The sequence below is a fragment of the Amblyraja radiata genome, chromosome 6, assembly GCF_010909765.2.
Source record: "Amblyraja radiata isolate CabotCenter1 chromosome 6, sAmbRad1.1.pri, whole genome shotgun sequence".
Classification (NCBI taxonomy): Eukaryota; Metazoa; Chordata; class Chondrichthyes; order Rajiformes; family Rajidae; genus Amblyraja; species Amblyraja radiata.
The window spans coordinates 3111196-3130488 of NC_045961.1; the positions used below are offsets into that span (position 1 = coordinate 3111196).

Below are 19293 nucleotides of genomic sequence, written 5' to 3' on the forward strand. Positions count from 1 at the left end.
AAACATCACCCGTTCCTTCTGTCCAGAGATGCTGCCCGACCCACTGAGTTACTCCAGCATTTTGTATCTGTGTTCGGTGTAAACCAGCATCTGCAGTTCCTTCCTACACATCAGGTATTTGATGTTTGCTAGACTGGGATGGTGCAGAAACCAAGGCATGTAGAGGAGCCATGGCTGTGACAAGGTGGCTCGCTGGGGCTGGCTGGGCGATGGTCGGCATGGACTCAGTGGGTAAAAAGGGCCTGTTTCCACGCTGTACCACTAAAGCTTAAAAAAAAAGTCACAGGGAGAAAGTGCAAACTCCACACAGACATTACCCAAAGTTAGGATTGAACCCAGGTCTCTGGCGCTGTGAGGCAGCTGCTCTAACTGCTGCGCTGGTCGCTGGGAAGAAGCTGTTCTTGAATCCGGAGGTCACGGTCCTCAGGCTCCTGTACCTTCTTCCCGATGGTAGCTGCGAGATGAGAGGGTGGTCAGGGTGGTGTGGGACTTTGATGATGCTGGCTGACTTTATGAGGCAGCGAATCCTGTCGATGACCTGGGCGGTGGGGAGGTGAGTACCCGTGATGGATGGGGCAGTGTCCAGCACTCTCTGTAGATGCCCTGGGCGGTGGGGAGGTCAGTACCTGTGATGGATGGGGCAGTGTCCAGCACTCTCTGTAGATGCCCTGGGCGGTGGGGAGGTCAGTACCTGTGCTGGATGTTGGTGTTGGCCCCAGACCTGGAGCTAAGGTTCTGCGTCTCTGTGTTCAGGGTGATGGAGAGGATGCGGGGGTGTGCAGGGAGAGGGAGGCTCGGCAGAAGCTGTCCGGGGTGCTCCACCGCATGTTGCTGCTCCTCAGGGCTGCACGCTGCACCCTTCCCGCTGCCCGCTGGTACATCGGCAGGCTGCAGCACTGCCGCAAGCTCCTCAACAAGGTAAGCGGGGGGGTGGGAGCATTGCTGGCTGCACGTGACTGCACGTGTGGCTGCGCTGGTCCCGCAGCATGGAGATCGGTCAGTGTACTCTGTAAACCATGGGGCCCTCACTCCCCCCCTCCACATCTCAGCGCCTCACTCACACCATTCCCTCCGTTCATCATCTCCTCCTTGCTGAAGAGACCCGTAGAGTCATACGGCACAGAAACAGGCCCTTCAGCCCATCGTCCATGCATTCAACATGCCCCCATCTAAGCTCATCCCATTTGACTTCATCCGGCCCATATCCCCCTAAACCGTTCCTATCCACATGTTGTGATAGTCCCTGCCCCAACTCCTTCCTCCGGCAGCTTATTCCGTACACCCACCACCTCTGATGATGAAGTGGTCCTTTAAATAACGGTCGTGAGGGGGTGGGATGGGGCAGGTCTGGGTGTGTGGGGGGATCTGGGTGGGAAGAGAGGGTGGGATAGAGGGCAGGGCCGGGCGGATGTGGGGGAGGTGAGTGTTTCAGGGGTGGGGGGGATAGGACCATGTTGGGAGTGAGGGAGACTGACAGGTGACGTTTTACTGCCTTGTCATTAGGTGAGGGGGAGATGCGGCCTACGCTCGCTGGCCGCGTTCCCAGACTCCCTGCTGCAGTACGGGCAGACCCTGCACCCCACCGACAGCCCCGGAGCCAGCGGTGACAGCAGCACCATCCCCCTCCCCGCACCCCTACTTGGTAAGTAGCTCTGCCTCTGCCTCTCCTCTGTCTCACCGTCACCACTTCCTCTCCAGCCTCCTGCTTGGTGAGTAACTCTGTCTCTCCTCCCTGTTCCTGTCTCTCATCACCATCACCCCATCGTCTCTCTCCCCCATCTCTCCCTCCCGTCTCTGCCCCCTCGTCCCTCCGTCCACCCTTGTCGCTCCCCCGTCGTCCCTCCCCCCGTCTCTCTCCCCCATCTCTCCCCATGTCTCCACCATCCCCCCCCCCCGTCACTCCCCCCCCCTCGTCTCTGCGCCCCCCCCCCGTCTCTGTCCTCCATTTCTGCCCCCACCCCCGTCTCTGCTCTCCCCGCCTTCCACAGTCCCCCTTTAATTTTGAAGCTACGACCAGTGGTCCCAGACTCTCCCACTAGTGGAAACATCCTCCCCATTTCCGCTCTATCTTCCTCTGGACCCTCTCCAGCGCCAGCACATCCTTCCTCAGATACAAGGCCCATAATTGCTCACAATACTCCAAATGCGGCCTGACCAGCGCCTTATAGAGCTTCGGCCTAGACATCCCTGTGTAAACAGTGCCGCTGCCTCTGCCACCCCACTGTGCCCATGCCCCCTGTGTGCCAGGCTGCAGGCACCCATGGAGTTACCTGTGTGAATCCTTCGCCTCTTTCTCCACAGGCTGCTTCCGCACCCTGTGTGGCCTGTGCTGGATGCTGCATGTCCGTGAGCAGCTGAGCGAGAGAGGCCGCAAGTACCAGGCTGCTCGGCACGGTGCCCATAGCCCACAGGTAAGGACCCGCACGCCGTCCCGCTGGGCTGACACACCGTGGCCCCTGTCCTCATTGCTGCTCCCTGGGTCACAGCGTAACACAGAACCGCTGCCTCTGCAGATTGTGGGGGTGCGCGGACACCAGCAAAGATTGTACAGCTCCCTCTCACTGGGACGTTGGTGATCACCAAACCCCCTCAGATTCATGGAAACAGGCCCTTCGGCCCACCGAGTCCATGCCGACCATCCATCACCCGTTCACACTAGTTCTATGTTATCCCACTTTCTCATCCACTCCCTACACTCTCGGGGCAATTTCCAGAGAGCCAATTAACCGACAATCCCGCACGTCTTTGGAACATGGGAGGAAACCGGAGGACCCACAGGGAGAACGTGCAAACTCCACACTGGCTGCGGACAGGGTCGAACCCGGTTCTCTGGCGCTGAGGCAGCAACGCTACCCGCTGAAGTGGCTTCATCTTCCCTCGGCGGCACAGTGGAGCAGTGGGCATCACGGTGGCACAACGGCATTATGACAGAGACCCGGTTACCATCTTGCCCTCGGGTGCTGTCAATACAGAGTTTGTACGTTCTCCCTGTGACCTGCGTGGGTTTTCTCCGAGATCTTCGGTTTCCTCCCACACTCCAAAGATGTGCAGGTATGTAGGTTAGCTGGCTTGGTATGAATGTAACATTGTCCCTAGTGTGTGTATAATTGCGTTCATGTGCGCGGTGTGGAATTTGTGGAATTCTCTGCCACAGAAGGCAGTGGCGGCTAATTCACTGTATGAATTTAAAAGAGTTAGACAGAGATCGGGGTTAGCGGAATCAGGGGATACGGGCAGAAGGCAGGCACAGGTTACTGATTGTGGATGATCAGCCATCATCACAATGAATGGCGGTGCTGGCTCAAAGGGCCAAATGGCCTGCTCTTGCACCTATTTTTTATGTTTCTATACTAATCCCACTTGCTTGTCACATTAAAGACTATGAGCATCCACCTGATCTAAGTGCAAGGTCTGAAATGAGGTAGGTTGGAAGATCAGGACCGCACCCTAGCTTGTGGGGGGACCGTTCACTAGTCTGATAACAGTGGGCAAGAATCTGTTCCTGAATCTGGTGGGTCGTGCTTTCAAGCTGTTGTACCTTGACGGGAGAAGGTAGAAGAGGGAATGACCGGGTTGTGAGGGGTGCTTGATATGTTGACTGCGTGAAGTGTAGATGGAGTCGATAGAAACATAGAAAATAGGTGCAGGAGTAGACCATTCGGCCCTTCGAGCCTGCACCGCCATTCAATATGATCATGGCTGATCATCCAACTCAGTATCCTGTACCTGCCTTCTCTCCATACCCCCTGATCCCTTTAGCCACAAGGGCCACATCTAACTCCCTCTTAAATATAGCCAATGAACTGGCCTCAACTACCTTCTGTGGCAGAGAATTCCACAGATCTCTAGGTGAAAATTGTTTTTCTCATCTCGGTCTTAAAAGACTTCCCCCTTATCCTTATACTGTGACCCCTTGTTCTGGACTTCCCTAACATCGGGAACAATCTTCCTGCATCTAGCCTGTCCAACCCCTTAAGAATTTTGTAAGTTTCTATAAGATCCCCCCTCAATCTTCTAAATTCTAGCGAGCCGAGTCTATCCAGTCTTTCTTCATATGAAAGTCCTTCAATCCCAGGAATCAGTCCGGTGAGCCTTCTCTGTACTCCCTCTATGGCAAGAATGTATTTCTTCAGATTAGGAGACCAAAACTGTAAGCAATACTCCAGGTGTGGTCTCACCAAGACCCTGTACAACTGCGGTGGAACCTCCCTGCCCCTATACTCAAATCATTTTGCTATGAATGCTAACATACCATTCGCTTTCTTCACTGCCTGCTGCACCTGCATGCCTACTTTCAATGATTGGTGTACCATGACATGATGGTGGGGCAGTTTGGACTGGGCTACGTCCACAGCTCTGACCTTTCTTGAGTGTCGGGCAGAGCTGTTTCCAAACCAGGTGGTGATGCATCCTGCAAGATGTTTTCTACGGGGCATCTGTAGAAATTGGGAAGAATCCTCTGAGTCATGTTGAATTTCTTTAAACCTCTGAGGGCATGGATGTGCCGTCTTGGTTGTTGTTTCAATGTGGTTGGTCCACTGCGGATCATTGGTCATATTAACTTGAAGCTATCGACCATTCCCAGCTGGGCACCATCCATGCCGACTGGGGCATGTACTCCTCCACACTTGCTGAGGCATTGGAGACATTTTTCATTTAGTTTTGCATGGTTTGTAAACATCTCCATCCAAGACCACATGAAATTGCAGAGAATTGTGGACGCAGCCCAGACCATCACACTAATCAACCTCCCTTCCATTGACTCCATCTACACCTCACGCTGCCTCGGCAAGGCCAGCAGCATAATCAAGGAGCAGTCTCACCCCGGTCACTCCCTCTTCTCCCCTCTCCCATCGGGCCAGAGGTACAGAAGTGTGAAAACGCACACCTCCAGACTCAGGGGCAGTTTCTTCCCAGCTGTTATCAGGCAACTGAACCATCCTACCACAACCAGATAGCAGTCCTGAACTATCTACCTCATTGGAGAGCCCCGAACTCTCTTCAATCAGACTTTACTGGACTTTATCTTGCACTAAATGTGAAACTCTTTACCCAGTGTGTTCCGTAGACATCTGGGGAAGTAGAGGTGTAGGTGTGCTGCATGGTGGCGCAGCGGTACAGTTGCAGCACTTGCAGTGCCAGAGACCCGGGTTCCATCCCGACTACGGATGCTGCCTGTGCGAAGTTTGTACGTTCTGTCTGACCGTGTGGGTTTCCTCCGAGATCTCTGGTTTCCTCCCGTACTCCAAAGATGTACAGATTTGTAGGTTAATTGGCTTGGTCTAAATGTAAATTGTCCCCTGTGTGTGTAGGATAGTGTTGATGTGCGGGGATCGCTGGTCGGCGCGGACCCGGTGGTCCAAAGGGCCTGTTTCCGCACTATATCTCTAAACTAAACTATAATGTAAATGTGGATGCTTTCCCCAAAGGTGTGTGAACTCCTCTCCACCACCGCTGCATTGCCCTCAGGGCTGGTGTGCGGACGGAGGGGCAGCATAGACAATAGGTGCAGGAGTAGGCCATTCGGCCCTTCGAACCAGCACCGCCATTCAATGTGATCATGGCTGATCATCCACAATCGGTACACCGTTACTGCCTTCTCCCCATATCCTCTGACTCCGCTATCTTTAAGAGCCCTATCTAGCTCTCTCTTGAAAGTATCCAGAGAACCGGCCTCCACCGCCCTCGGAGGCAGAGAATTCCACAGACTCACAACTCTCTGTGTGAAAAAGTGTTTCCTCGTCTCCGTTCTAAATGGCTTACTCCTTATTCTTAAACTGTGGCCCCCAGTTCTGGACTCCCCCAACATCGGGAACATGTTTCCTGCCTCAAGCATGTCCAAACCCTTAATAATCTTATATGTTTCAATAAGATGCCCTCTCATCCTTCTAAACTCCCGAGCATACAAGCCCAGCTGCTTCATTCTCTCAGCATATGACAGTCCCGCAATCCCGGGAATTAACCTTGTAAACCTACGCTGCACTCCCTCAATAGCAAAGAATGTCCTTCCTCAAATTATGGGATCAAAACTGCACACAATACTCCAGGTGTGGTCTCACTAGGGCTCTGTACAACTGCAGAAGGACCTCTTTGCTCTTCTACTCAACTCTTGTTATAAAGGCCAACATGCCATTCGCTTTCTTCACTGCGAGCAGTTACGGATGTGACCAGGGTGGTGTGTTTGATGTTTGACAGGGCTGCGGGCTGGGGGTGGAGTACGATGCCTCTGTGCTGGACCACTGCCTGGCCTCTCTGCACTGGGCCTGCCGCCTGCTGCCCTTCACCAGGTTCATGAACACGGAGGAGCTGGTGCAGGACACCATTCTCAGCCTGGCCAACCAGATGCCCCCCGACAGGCAGGTGGGGTACCGTGAGCAAGCCGGGGGAGGGGGGGGGGTGGTGTGGAGGCATCTAGTGAGGGAGAGGCAGGGCATGGAGTGAGAGAGAGTGGTGGGTGGGGAGAGAAAAGGCGGGCTGGAGAGAGAGAGCGGGATGGGGAGGGGGCTGGGGAAAGAGAGAGAAAGAGGGAGAGAGAGAGTGATGTCTGCGATCTCGGAAGAGTGTGAGAGAGCGAGGGGTGGAGAGGACAGAGGAGGTGAGGAGGTGGAGGGAAGTCTGGTCAGATGTGGGTTTTGGGGGTGCAGGGTGGAGTCAAGTGGGGGTGGGTGGGAGGTTGGGTGGGAGGTCGGGTGTGGGTGGGTGGGGGGTGGGTCGGGTGTGGGTGGGTGGGTCGAGTGTGGGTGGGTCGAGTGTGGGTGGGTGGGAGGTTGGGTGGGATGGTTCCGGGTGTGGGTTGGGGTTGGGTGTGGGTGGGTGGGTCCGGGTGTGGGGTGGGTTGGGGGCTTGGGGTGGGAGTGTCGGGTGGGGTAGGGTCGGGTCGTGGGTGGGTGGGGAGTGGGGCGGTGTGTGGGTTGGGGGTTTGCAAGGGGGGGAAGGTCGGGTGTGGGGAGGTGGGAGGGCTATGGTGTGGGGGAGAGACCTTTGCCTTGTGACCCAGACTGCCCGTTGCCCTGCAGGTGGTGGAGCTGATAGTGAGGGCGTTCCCCGGGGTCGAAGACGTGCGGGTGCCGCTGAGGGACAAACACCACTCACTGCAGCAGCGGCTGCGACACAGCACCCTGCAAGGTGACTCCTGCAGCCGCGGGTACTGTGCACTCCCGAAATCCCCCTCTCCTCCTGCGGCCCAACGGGGGAGGGGCATGGGGCGAGGATGGGGGTAAGAGGGGTGGAGAAGGGGTGGAGAGGGGAAAAGGGGAAGGAGAGAAGGAGCGGAGGGGGGGAGAAAGGGGAGAGGGATGTGGGTGAGAGAAGGGGGTAGGGAGAGGGGGGAAGGTTTGGTGAGGGGAGAGGGCGGGGAGAAGGGATGGGGCTAGAAGGGAGGGGAGAGAAGGGAGGGGAGGGGGGGTAAGAGCGAGGTAAAGGAGAGGGGGAGATGGAAGAGGGGGGTGAGCCATGCACCCCCTGCCTCTCCACCTGGGGGGAGGGCGTCTGTGGGTTAGCACCCCAGAGCTGGAGTGACAAATGGAGGAACCGAGCAGCTTTGCACAAAAATAGACACAAAATGCTGGAGTAACTCAGCGGGACAGGCAGCATCTCTGGAGAGAAGGAATGGGTGGCCTACCTTTCGGGTTAAGACCCTTATTCAGACTGAGAGTCAGGGGAGAGGGAGACACTGTGATATGAAAGGGTAAGGTGTGAAAACGACATATCAATGGGGACGAAGCTGAAGGAAGATGTAGAATAGATCATTGTTAACGAGAGGAAGCTGACAACGAGGCATACAAAGCTAACATCTAATCAGGACAGTGAGGCTGGTTGGAGAACGACGGAGAGAGAGGTAAAACAAGGGTTATTGAGAGGACTTTGGTCAGGCTGCATGTGGAGCATTGCGTGTAGTTCTGGTTGCCCCTTTACAGGAATAATGTGGAGGCTTTGGAGAAGGTGCAGAGGAGGTTTACTAGGATAGAGGGTATTAACTACCGGGAGAAATTGGACACTTAGATTGTTCTCTCTGGACCGTTGGAGGCTGAGGGGAGACCTGATAGAAATACATAACATTTTGGGAGGCAGAGACAGGGTAGACAGTCAGGATCTTTTACCCAAGATGGAATATTAAGTACTAGAGGGCACAGTTTTTTTACACAGAGGGTGATGAGGACCAGGGTAGGTGGCGGACGCAGATACGATTGTGGTATTTTAGGATAGGCACATGGATATGCAGGGAATGGATCACATCAAGGTCACACTTGAGTTTACAGGGAGTACAGAGGAGATTTACTAGAATGTTCCTTGGGTTTCAGCGAACAGAGAAAGGTTGAACAAGTTAGGTCTTTATTCTTTGGATCACAGAAGGTTAAGGGGGGACTTGATAGAGGTCTTTAAAATGATAAGGGATAGACAGAGTTGACGTGGATAAGCTTTTTCCATTGAGAGTAGGAAAGATTCAAACAAGAGGACATGATTTGAGAATTAAGGGACAGAAGTTTAGGGGTAACATGAGGGGGAACTTCTTTACTCAGAGAGTGGTAGCTGTGTGGAATGAGCTTCCAGTGGAAGTGGTGGAGGCAGGTTCGATTTTATCATTTAAAAATAAATTGTATAGGTATATGGATGGGAAAGGAATGGAGGGTTATGGTCTGAGTGCAGCTAGATGGGACTAGGTGAGAGTAAGTGTTCGGCATGGACTAGAAGGGCCGAGGTGGTCTGTTTCCATGCTGTAATTGTTATATGGTTATATGGTTTATCTTGACATCATGTTGAGAGCAGACATTGTGGGTGGATGGGCCTGCCCCGTGCTGCACTGCTCCATGTTCTACGGAACTTTCACTCACTAGAGTCAGCAGGGTGATTGGACTACACTGCCGAGGGGCGGCGGCGTCTCCAGCTGTTTCACAAGGATCTGGGCGAGCAGTTGAACTGCCAAGGTGGAGAGTCTTTTACCCACAGTAGAGGAATCAAGAACCAGAGGGCAGAGGTTTAAGGTGAGGGGGGGAAAGGTTCAATTGGACCACGAGGGGCATCATTTTCACATAGTGGGTGTATGGAACAACTTAGCATAGGAGGCAGATGGAGTAACAACATTTAAAAAATATTTGGATAGGAAAGGTTTAGAGTGATCTGGGACAAACTCAGATGGGGCATGTTGGTTGGCATGGAGATTAGGCGGAAGGGCCTGTGTCCGTGTGTGTACGGACAGGGTAGGTGGATGTGTGTCAGGGTCGGGACAGTTGTTTCGGACGTTCTGGTCAGGGTGCACTCGATGGGCCTAAGGGCCTGTTTCCACGCTGTATCTCTAAACTAAACTAAACTCTAGCATTTTAGCACAGACCATTTCTAACACAAAGCTTCCTGCCTTGCCCGCAGGCCCCAGGGGAGAGGAGCTGCTGTCGGTGGTGATGCACGGACTGTCCCGACAGCGGGTGAAGCTGCTGAAACGGACGGCGCGCATGGTGGGCCCCGGCGAGACGCACGTGTGGGAGCCCGCTGGCGAGGGCCCAGGAGAGGCTGGTGAACAGCAGACCGAGCAGCTCTCCTCCACCACCACCCTGACCGGCACCACCATGACCCAGAGTGAGGGGGAGAGTCTGGACAGCCTGACCATGGATACCCCGCACCGGGGCACAAGTCTGCAGCCGCACAGGTACAGGGGGCACTGACCAGGGGCCGCGGGCACCTACCCGCAGTGAGCAGGGGCATTCTCACTATGCAACCTCCCCCCCCCAAACACAGTAACCCCCCCTAAACACAGTAACCCCCCCCCTAAACACAGTAACACCCCCTAAACACAGTAACACCCCCCTAAACACAGTAACCCCCCCCTAAACACAGTAACATCCCCCCCTAAACACAGTAACCCCCCCCCCTAAACACAGTAACACCCCCCCTAAACACAGTAACACCCCCCCCTAAACAACGTAACATCCCCCCCCCTAAACAACGTAACATCCCCCCCTAAACAACGTAACATCCCCCCCTAAACACAGTAACCCCCCCCCTAAACACAGTAACATCCCCCCCTAAATACAGTAACATCCCCCCCTAAACACAGTACCCCCTAAACACCGTAACCCCCCCCAAACACAGTAACACCCCCCTCCTAAACACAGTAACACCTCCCCTAAACACAGAATCACCCCCTAAACACAGTAACACCCCCCCTCCCTCTAAACACAGTAACACCCCCCCTAAACACAGTAACACCCCCCCTCCCCCTAAACACAGTAACGCCTCCCCTAAACACAGTAACGCCTCCCCTAAACACAGTAACACCCCCCTAACCACAGTAACACCCCCCTAAACACAGTAACAACCCCCCAACTACAGTAACACCCCCCTAAACACAGTAACCCGCCCCCTAAACACAGTAACACCCCCCCTAAACACAGTAACACCCCCCATAAACACAGTAACACCCCCCTAAACACAGTACCAACCCCCCCTAAACACAGTAACAGCTCCCCCTAAACACAGTAACACACACAAATGTACAATCACCATTTGTACAATGGACTAATCCAGTAATATGTAGACACAGGGAACTGCAGATGTTGGTTTACAAAAGAAGACGCAAAGTGCTGGAGTAACTCAGTTCAGTTTTAGTTTATTGTCACATGTAGTAGGTATGGTGTACGTATTTGTTCCGTGCTTATCAGTCCGCGGAAAGACAATACTCAGTGGGTCAGGCAGCATCTGTGGAGAACATGGATAGGTGATGTTTCACAGTGCTGGAGTAACTCAGCGGGTCAGGCAGCATCTGTGGAGAACATGGATAGGTGACGTTTCACAGTGCTGGAGTAACTCAGCGGGTCAGGCAGCATCTGTGGAGAACATGGATAGGTGACGTTTCACAGAGTGCTGGAGGAACTCAGCGGGTCAGGCAGCATCTCTAGAGAACATGGATAGCTGATGATTCGGGTCGGGACCCTTCACACTGTTGTGGGGGGCAGGAGAAAGCTGGAAGAAGTGGGGGTGGGACAAAGTCTGACAAGTGTTAGGTGGATACATAAAAACAGGTGGAGTAACACAAAAGTTAACAGTGATTTCTAGCTGCTTGTACCTTGCTCACTCAGTCTCATCACATTCCAGTTCCACTCTCCCACTAGTGCAAGACCTAAACCCGTAGTGTAACCAGTGATATGGTCCAGAAGTTCACAGTGGCTGGGACAGTGTTCAAGTGCCTGATACCTACTGGGAAGAAGCTGTTCTTAAACCTGGAGGTCACGGTTCTCAGGCTCCTGTAGCTTCTTCCCAATGGTAGCAATGAGATGAGAGTGTGGCCGGGGTGGTGGGGGACTTTGATGATGTTGGCTGGTTTAATGGGCAGTGCCCCCTGTGGGTCCCTTTGATGTTTTGGTTTAGTTTAGTTTAGAGATACAGTGCGGAAACAGGCCCTTCGGCCCACCGAGTCTGCACCAACCGCCGTACTCCGCACATTAACACTGTCCTACACACACTAGGGACAAGTTACACTTATACCAAGCCAATTAACCTACAAACATGTACGCCTTTGGAGTGTGGGATGAAACCGAAGATCTTGGAGAAAACCCACGCAGGTCACAGGCAATCACCTGGGCAAGGTACATGCAGTTAGAATGCACCATGATCTTTTGTATTATTCTGCCTGTTTTTATGTCATGTTTAATTTGTTTTAGGAGTAAAATGAACTGAGGCAGCAAGGACCTTGGTCACTCTGCAGCAAATGTAAAATTGAATGATTGAGTGCTCAGGTTTCCCAAGCACATTCCCAACCCTGGGATTATTCCGCAAGCCTAACATAGAAACTTAGAAAATAGCTGCAGGAGTTGGTCCTTCAAGCCAGCACTGCCATTCAATATGATCATGGCAGATCATCCAAAATTTTCTCCCCATATCCCTTGATTCTGTAAGCCCTAAGCTCTAAATAGGTCCAGGAGTAGGCCATTTGGCCCTTCGAGCCAGCACCGCCATTCAATGTGATCATGGCTGATCATCCCCAATCAGTACCCCGTTCCTGCCTTCTCCCCATATCCCCTGACTCCGCTATTTTTAAGAGCCCTATCTAGCATCCAGAGAACCTGCCTCCACCGCCCTCTGAGGCAGAGAATTTCACACACTCATCACTCTCTGTGAGAAAAAGTGTTTCCTCGTCTCCGTTCTAAATGGCTTACCCCTTATTCTTAAACTGTGGCCTGGGGTGGAAGATTGCAACCTTCACGTGGTCTGCCCTGTTTCGACTAATGAAATCAACTCAACGTGCACAAACGGAAGATCAAATAGACCAAGTTGTCCAACAAATTTAGGCTGTGCACGCCACACGAAAGATGAAGAAGAAGAACTGTGGCCTAACTGTCTCTTGAAAACATCCAGTGAATTGGCCTCCACTGCCTTCAGTGGCAGAGCATTCCATCATCCATTTGATATGAACATTGATTTCTCTACAAGTAACCATTGCATCTCCTCTCTCTCTGTCCCTCCCCCACCCTAGTCCTTGTACTAGTATCACTGTCGTCCTGGTGGGTTTCATTGTCAGTAACTCGTTTTCACCTGGCCTACAGCCAACAGTGGACCCTTTCCTTTTTCATCCTTATTTTTTTGCATATCTTTCATTTGTTCTATATCTCTCTATATCAACGTCTACAGTATATCTCTCGTTTCCCTTTCCCCTGACTTCCAGACTGAAGAAGGGACTCGCCCCGAAACTTCACCTATTCCTTTTCTCCAGAGATGCTGCCTGTCCCGCTGAGGTACTCCAGCTTTTTGTGTCCATCTTCAGTTTCAACCAGTATTTGCAGTTCCTTCCTACACATCATCCATTAAAACCTTTTTTAGACAACGCTGCCTTTGGGACTTGGATTCTGGCTGTAGCTCTCTGTATGCACCATGTCTTCCCAACTCCAGGCTTCCTTTTATTATCTCTACTTGAGTGGTTTCCCGTGCCACCGTGCCTTGGTCAGGCCACCCATCCCATCTATACTTAGTTTAGTTTAGAGTTCCGCACATTAACACTATCCTACACACACTAGGGACAATTTACACTTATACCAAGCCAATTAACCTACAAACGTGTACGTCTTTGGAGTGTGGGAGGAAACCGAAGATCTTGGAGAAAATCCACGCAGGTCACGGGGAGAAGGTACAAACTCCGTACAGACAGCACCCGTAGTCATGATGGAACCCGGGTCTCTGGCGCTGTGAGGCAGTAACTCTACCGCTGCACCACTCTGCCTCCCCTCTATGCTCACACTCACAGAGGCAGCAAATACTTGATCAACACTAATGGGTTTTTCTCTCTTGTTATGTCCTGGGTCTCCAAAGCTTCCTGACCACAGACCAGACATTAACTGCGAGGCAGAGTGTCTGCGTAACAGCGTATACAGCCGCTGCCTCACAGATCCACAGTCCTGGGTTCAATCCTGACCTCGGGTGCTGTCTGTGCATGGAGTCTGCATTTTCTCCCTGTGACCGCGTGGGTTTTCTCCGGGTGCTCCGGTTTCCTTCCCACATCCCAAAGACGTGTATGTTTGAGGGTTAATTGGCCTTCTGCCCATTGCCTCCCGTGTACAGGGAGTGGTGGAATGTGGGAAGGAGTTGAAGAGAATGTGGATTGGTGTAAGAGTGCAACTGGCCGCTTGATGGTCGACAGGAGCTAGACGCGTCAAACGGCGTATGTCTTTGCTTTCCTCAGCCCGTACCCCTCCCAAACTCTCATCACTCACTGGGCAAAACACAGTGCTGGAGGAACTCGGCGGTCAGGCAAATGCAAGCACTGAGTTCCACTGGACTTTCTGTTTGATTAAAGAGTGACAATCTGAAGAAGGGTCTCGACCCAAAACCTCTCCCATTCCTTCTATCCAGAGATGATGCCTGTCCCGCTGAGTTACTCCAGCATTTTGTGTCTATCTTCGGCGTAAACCAGCATCTGAACAACCCCTCAGTCTCTCCACCTCTGCTGTACAAGATGCACTGAGCAAGGTGAATGAGCGCAAAGCTGCCGGCCCCGATGGCATCCCTGGCCGGGTGCTTAGGGCATGTGCTGGACAACTATCCCAAGTCTTTACCGACATTTTCAATCACTCACTGGCCCAGGGTGTTGTCCCCACTTGCCTCAAGACATCAACCATCGTGCCAGTGCCCAAACAGTCAGCCACAGGGAGCCTCAACGATTTCCGCCCAGTGGCACTCACCCCTGTCATTGCTAAGTGCTTTGAGCGGCTGATCTTGGCTCACCTCAAAGCCAGCCTCCCCCCCACACTGGACCCCCATCAGTTTGCCTACCGGGCCAACAGGTCTACAGAGGACGCCATATCGGCGGCCCTACACTCTGCCCTGACCCACCTGGACAACAACATCAGGTTGCTGTTCATTGATTTCAGCTCCGCTTTCAACACTGTCATCCCCGCCAGCTTGATCACCAAACTCAGCGGGCTTGGCATCTCCACCTCCCTCTGCAACTGGACACTGGATTTCCTCACCAACAGACCACAGTCTGTTAGGGTCAACAACCTCAACTCCACCACTGTAACACACCGGGCTGTGTGCTCAGCCCTCTCCTCTACTCCCTCTTCACCCACGACTGCATCCCTAAGTACGGATCCAACGCCATCATTAAGTTTGCTGACGACACCACGGTGGTAGGACCGATCAGTGACAACGATGAGTCAGCCTACCGAGAGGAGGTCCAGCACCTGACAACCTGGTGTGCCAATAATAACCTCGTCCTCAACTCCAAGAAGACGAAGGAACTTATTGTCGACTTCAGGAAGGTCAGAGGGGGCAGACATACCCCCATCCACATAAACGGGACTGAGGTGGAGCGCGTCTCCAGCTACAAATTCCTCGGGGTACACATCTCGGAGGATTTGTCCTGGTCCCTCAACACCTCCAAGCTGATCAAAAAGGCACAGCAGCGCCTTTACTTCCTGAGGAGGCTCAAGAAAGCCCACCTGTCCCCCCAGATCCTGACCAACTTCTACAGGTGTACCATCGAGAGCATCCTGACCGCCTGCTTCACGGTATGGTACAGCAGCTGCACTGTTGCGGACAGGAAGGCACTACAACGGGTGGTGAAAACCGCGCAGCACATCATCGGCGCCCCGCTCCCTGCCATGGATGCCCTCCACCGAAAACGGTGTCTGAAACGAGCTGGGAAGATCATTAAAGACCCCTCCCACCCCAATCATGGACTGTTTGCCCTCCTCCCATCAGGGAGGCGGTACAGGAGCCTCAGGTCTCGTACCAGTAGGATGAGGAACAGCTTCTACAATCATACCGTCGCATTGCTGAACTCGGAGTCCCGCCGATAGATTCCTCCGGTCCCTCCGTCCCCATTGTTTAATTATTCTGCATTTTCTATTGTTCTGTATCCTCTTTTTTTTTAATTTCTATATTGCACTACTACGGACTGACGCAAAACTGCATTTCGTTGTACCGATACTCAGTATTTGTGCAATGACATTAAAGTTGAATTGAATTGAATCTGCAGTTCCTACCTACACATAATCCCAGAGAATGCTTCCACTATCAGCTTTGGCTCATAGTGTGAGTTTAAGTTTAGTTTATTGTCATATGTACCGAGGTACAGTGAAAAGCTTTTGTTGTGTGCTAACCAGTCAGCGGAACGACAATGATCTTTTCCTAACCTGACACCATTCAGCTAATAATATGCCTTGTTCTTGCCACCAAAGTGGATAACCTCATATCTCTCCACATTAATCTGCAGCTTCACAATCATCCAACCTGTCCAAATCAACCTGCATTTTTGTAGCATCCACTTCACAGTTCACACTTCCATCCAGCTTTGTGTCATCTGCAAATTTGTTAACATACTTTTAATTCCTTCATCGAAATGATTCAGTTGCCTGATAACAGCTGGGATGAGCTTGAGGCTCAGTTAGAGGTTGGTAGATATAGACAATAGACAATAGGTGCAGGAGTAGGCCATTTGGCCCTTCGAACCAGCACCGCCATTCAATGTGATCATGGCTGATCATCCCCAATCAGTACCCCGTTCCTGCCTTCTCCACATATCCCCTGACTCTGCTATTTTTAAGAGCCCTATCTAGCTCTCTCTTGAAAGCATCCAGAGAACCTGCCTCCACCGCCCTCTGAGGCAGAGAATTCCACAGACTCACCACTCTCTGTGAGAAAAAGGGCTTCCTCGTCTCCGTTCTAAATGGCTTACTCCTTATTCTTAAACTGTGGCCCCTGGTTCTGGACTCCCCCAACATCGAGAACATGTTTCCTGCCTCTAGTGTGTCCAAGCCCTTAACAATCTTATGTTTCAATGAGATATCCTCTCATCCTTCTAAACTCCAGCGTGTACAAGCCCAGCTGCTCCATTCTCTCAGCATATGACATTCCCGCCATCCCGGAAATTAACCTTGTAAACCTACGCTGCACTCCCTCAATAGCAAGGGTGTCCTTCCTCAAATTAGGGGACCAAAACTGCACACAATACTCTGGGTGTGGTCTCACTAGGGCTCTGTACAACTGCAGAGGGACCTCTTTGCTCCTATATTCGATTCCTCTTGTTATAAAGGCCAACATGCCATTCGCTTTCTTCACAGCCTGCTGTACCTGTATGCTTACTTTCATAGACTGATGTACAAGGACCCCCAGATCCCGTTGCACTTCCCCTTTTCCCAACTTGACGCCATTTAGATAGTAATCTGCCTTCCTGTTTTTGCTACCAAAGTGGATAACCTCACATTTATCCGCTTTAAACTTCATCTGCCATGCATCTGCCCACTCCCCCAACCTGTCCAAGTCACCCTGCATTCTCATAGCATCCTCCTCAGTTCACACCGCCACCCAGCTTTGCATCATCTGCAAATTTGCTAATGTTACTTTGAATCCCTTCATCCAAATCATTGATGTATATTGTAAATAGCTGCGGTCCCAGCACCGAGCCTTGCGGTACCCCACTAGTCACTGCCTGCCATTCTGAAAGGGACCCGTTAATACCTACTCTTTGTTTCCTGTCTGCCAGGCACTTCTCTATCCATGTCAGCACTCTACCCCCAATACCATGTGCCCTAATTTTGCCCACTAATCATCTATGTGGGACCTTATCAAATGCTTTCTGAAATTCCAGGTACACTACATCCACTGGCTCTCCCTTGTCCATTTTCCTAGTTACATCTTCAAAAAATTCCAGAAGATTAGTCAAGCATGATTTCCCCTTCGTAATTCCATGCTGACTCGGACCGATCCTGTTACTGCTATCCAAATGTGCGGCTATCTCATCTTTTATAATTGACTCCAGCATCTTCCCCACCACCGATGTCAGGCTAACTGGTCTATAATTGCCTGTTTTCTCTCTCCCGCCTTTCTTAAAAAGTGGGATAACATTAGCTACCCTCCAATCCACAGGAACTGATCCTGAGTCTATAGAACATTGGAAGATTATCACCAATGCATCCACGATTTCTAGAGCCACTTCCTTAAGTACCCTGGGATGCAGACCATCATATAACCATATAACCATATAACAATTACAGAACGGAAACAGGCCATCTCGACCCTTCTAGTCCGTGCCGAACACGTATTCTCCCCTAGTCCAATATACCTGCGCTCAGACCATAACCCTCCATTCCTTTCCCGTCCATATAACTATCCAATTTATTTTTAAATGATAAAAACGAACCTGCTTCCACCACCTTCACTGGAAGCTCATTCCACACAGCCACCACTCTCTGAGTAAAGAAGTTCCCCCTCATGTTACCCCTAAACTTCTGTCCCTTAATTCTCAAGTCATGTCCCCTTGTTTGAATCTACCCTACTCTCAGTGGGAAAAGCTTATCCACGTGAGCTCTGTCTATCCCTCTCATCATTTTAAAGACCTCTATCAAGTCCCCCCTTAACCTTCTGCGCTCCAAAGAATAAAGCCCTAACTTGTTCAACCTTTCTCTGTAACTTAGTTGCTGAAACCCAGGCAACATTCTAGTAAATCTCCTCTGTACTCTCTCTATTTTGTTGACATCCTTCCTATAATTAGGCGACCAAAATTGTACCCCATACTCCAGAATTGGCCTCACCAATGCCTTGTACAATTTTAACATTACATCCCAACTTCTATACTCAATGCTCTGATTTATAAAGACCAGCACACCAAAAGCTTTCTTTACCACCCTATCTACATGAGATTCCACTTGCAGGGAACTGTGCACAGTTATTCCCAGATCCCTCTGTTCACCTGCATTCTTCAATTCCCTACCATTTACCATGTACGTCCTATTTTGATTTGTCCTGCCAAGATGTAGCACCTCACACTTATCAGCATTAAACTCCATCTGCCACCTTTCAGCCCACTCTTCCAACTGGCATAAATCTCTGTAGACTTTGAAAATCTACTTCATTATCCACAACCCCACCTATCTTAGTATCACCTGCATACTTACTAATCCAATTTACCACACCATCATCCAGATCATTGATGTACATGACAAACAACAGTGGACCCAACACAGATCCCTGTGGCACCCCACTAGTCACTGGCGTCCAACCTGACAAACAACCATCCACCATTACTCTCTGGCATCTCCCATTCAGCCACTGTTGAATCCATCTTGCTACTCCACCATTAATACCCAACCATTGAACCTTCTTAACCAACCTTCCATGAGGAACCTTGTCAAAGGCCTTACTGAAGTCCATATATACAACATCCACTGCTTTACCCTCATCAATTTCCCGAGTAACCTCTTCAAAAAATTCAAGAAGATTAGTCAAACATGACCTTCCAGGCACAAATCCATGTTGACTGTTCCTAATCAGACCCTGTTTATCCAGATGTTTTTCTGTCTTCAAGGCTCCAACTTTGGTCTTACCTATTTTTTTCCTCTTCACATACCTAAAGAAGCTTTTACTATCCTCCTTTATAATCTTGGCTAGCTTACCTTCTACCTCATCTTTTCTCCCTGTATTGTCTTTTTGGTTATCTTCTGTTCTTTAAACATTACCCAATCCTCTTGCTTCCCGCTCATCTTTGCTACCTTGTACTTCTTCGCTTTAATTTCTATACTGTCCCTGGCGTCCCTTGTCAGCCATGGTCGTCCCTTTCTCCTCTTGGAATCTTTCTTCCTCCTAGGAATGAACTGATCCTGCACCTTCTGTATTATTCCTAGAAATACCTTCCATTTTTGTTCCACTGTCATCCCTGCTAGTGTATCTTTCCAGTAAATTTGGCCAGCTCCTCCCTCATGGCCCCTTAGCCCCCTTTACTCAACTGCTACACTGACACCTCCGATCTAATCTTCTCCCTCTCTAATTGTAGATTAAACCTGATAAACCTTAAACCTAATGGCTCATTAACCT

The 19293-nt window shown here is 51.2% G+C and overlaps 1 protein-coding gene across 1 annotated transcript in view; it reads left to right on the forward strand.

The window, feature by feature from the left end:
- Positions 1-19293, forward strand: part of LOC116974676 (ciliogenesis and planar polarity effector 1-like) — a 105963-nt gene that overhangs the window by 72825 nt on the left and 13845 nt on the right. The window contains exons 22-27 of the mRNA XM_033023393.1: positions 754-918; positions 1504-1642; positions 2302-2411; positions 6196-6360; positions 7017-7125; positions 9364-9640. Of these exons, the coding sequence (XP_032879284.1) occupies positions 754-918; positions 1504-1642; positions 2302-2411; positions 6196-6360; positions 7017-7125; positions 9364-9640 (965 nt within the window). The remainder of the gene's footprint in view (positions 1-753; positions 919-1503; positions 1643-2301; positions 2412-6195; positions 6361-7016; positions 7126-9363; positions 9641-19293) is intronic.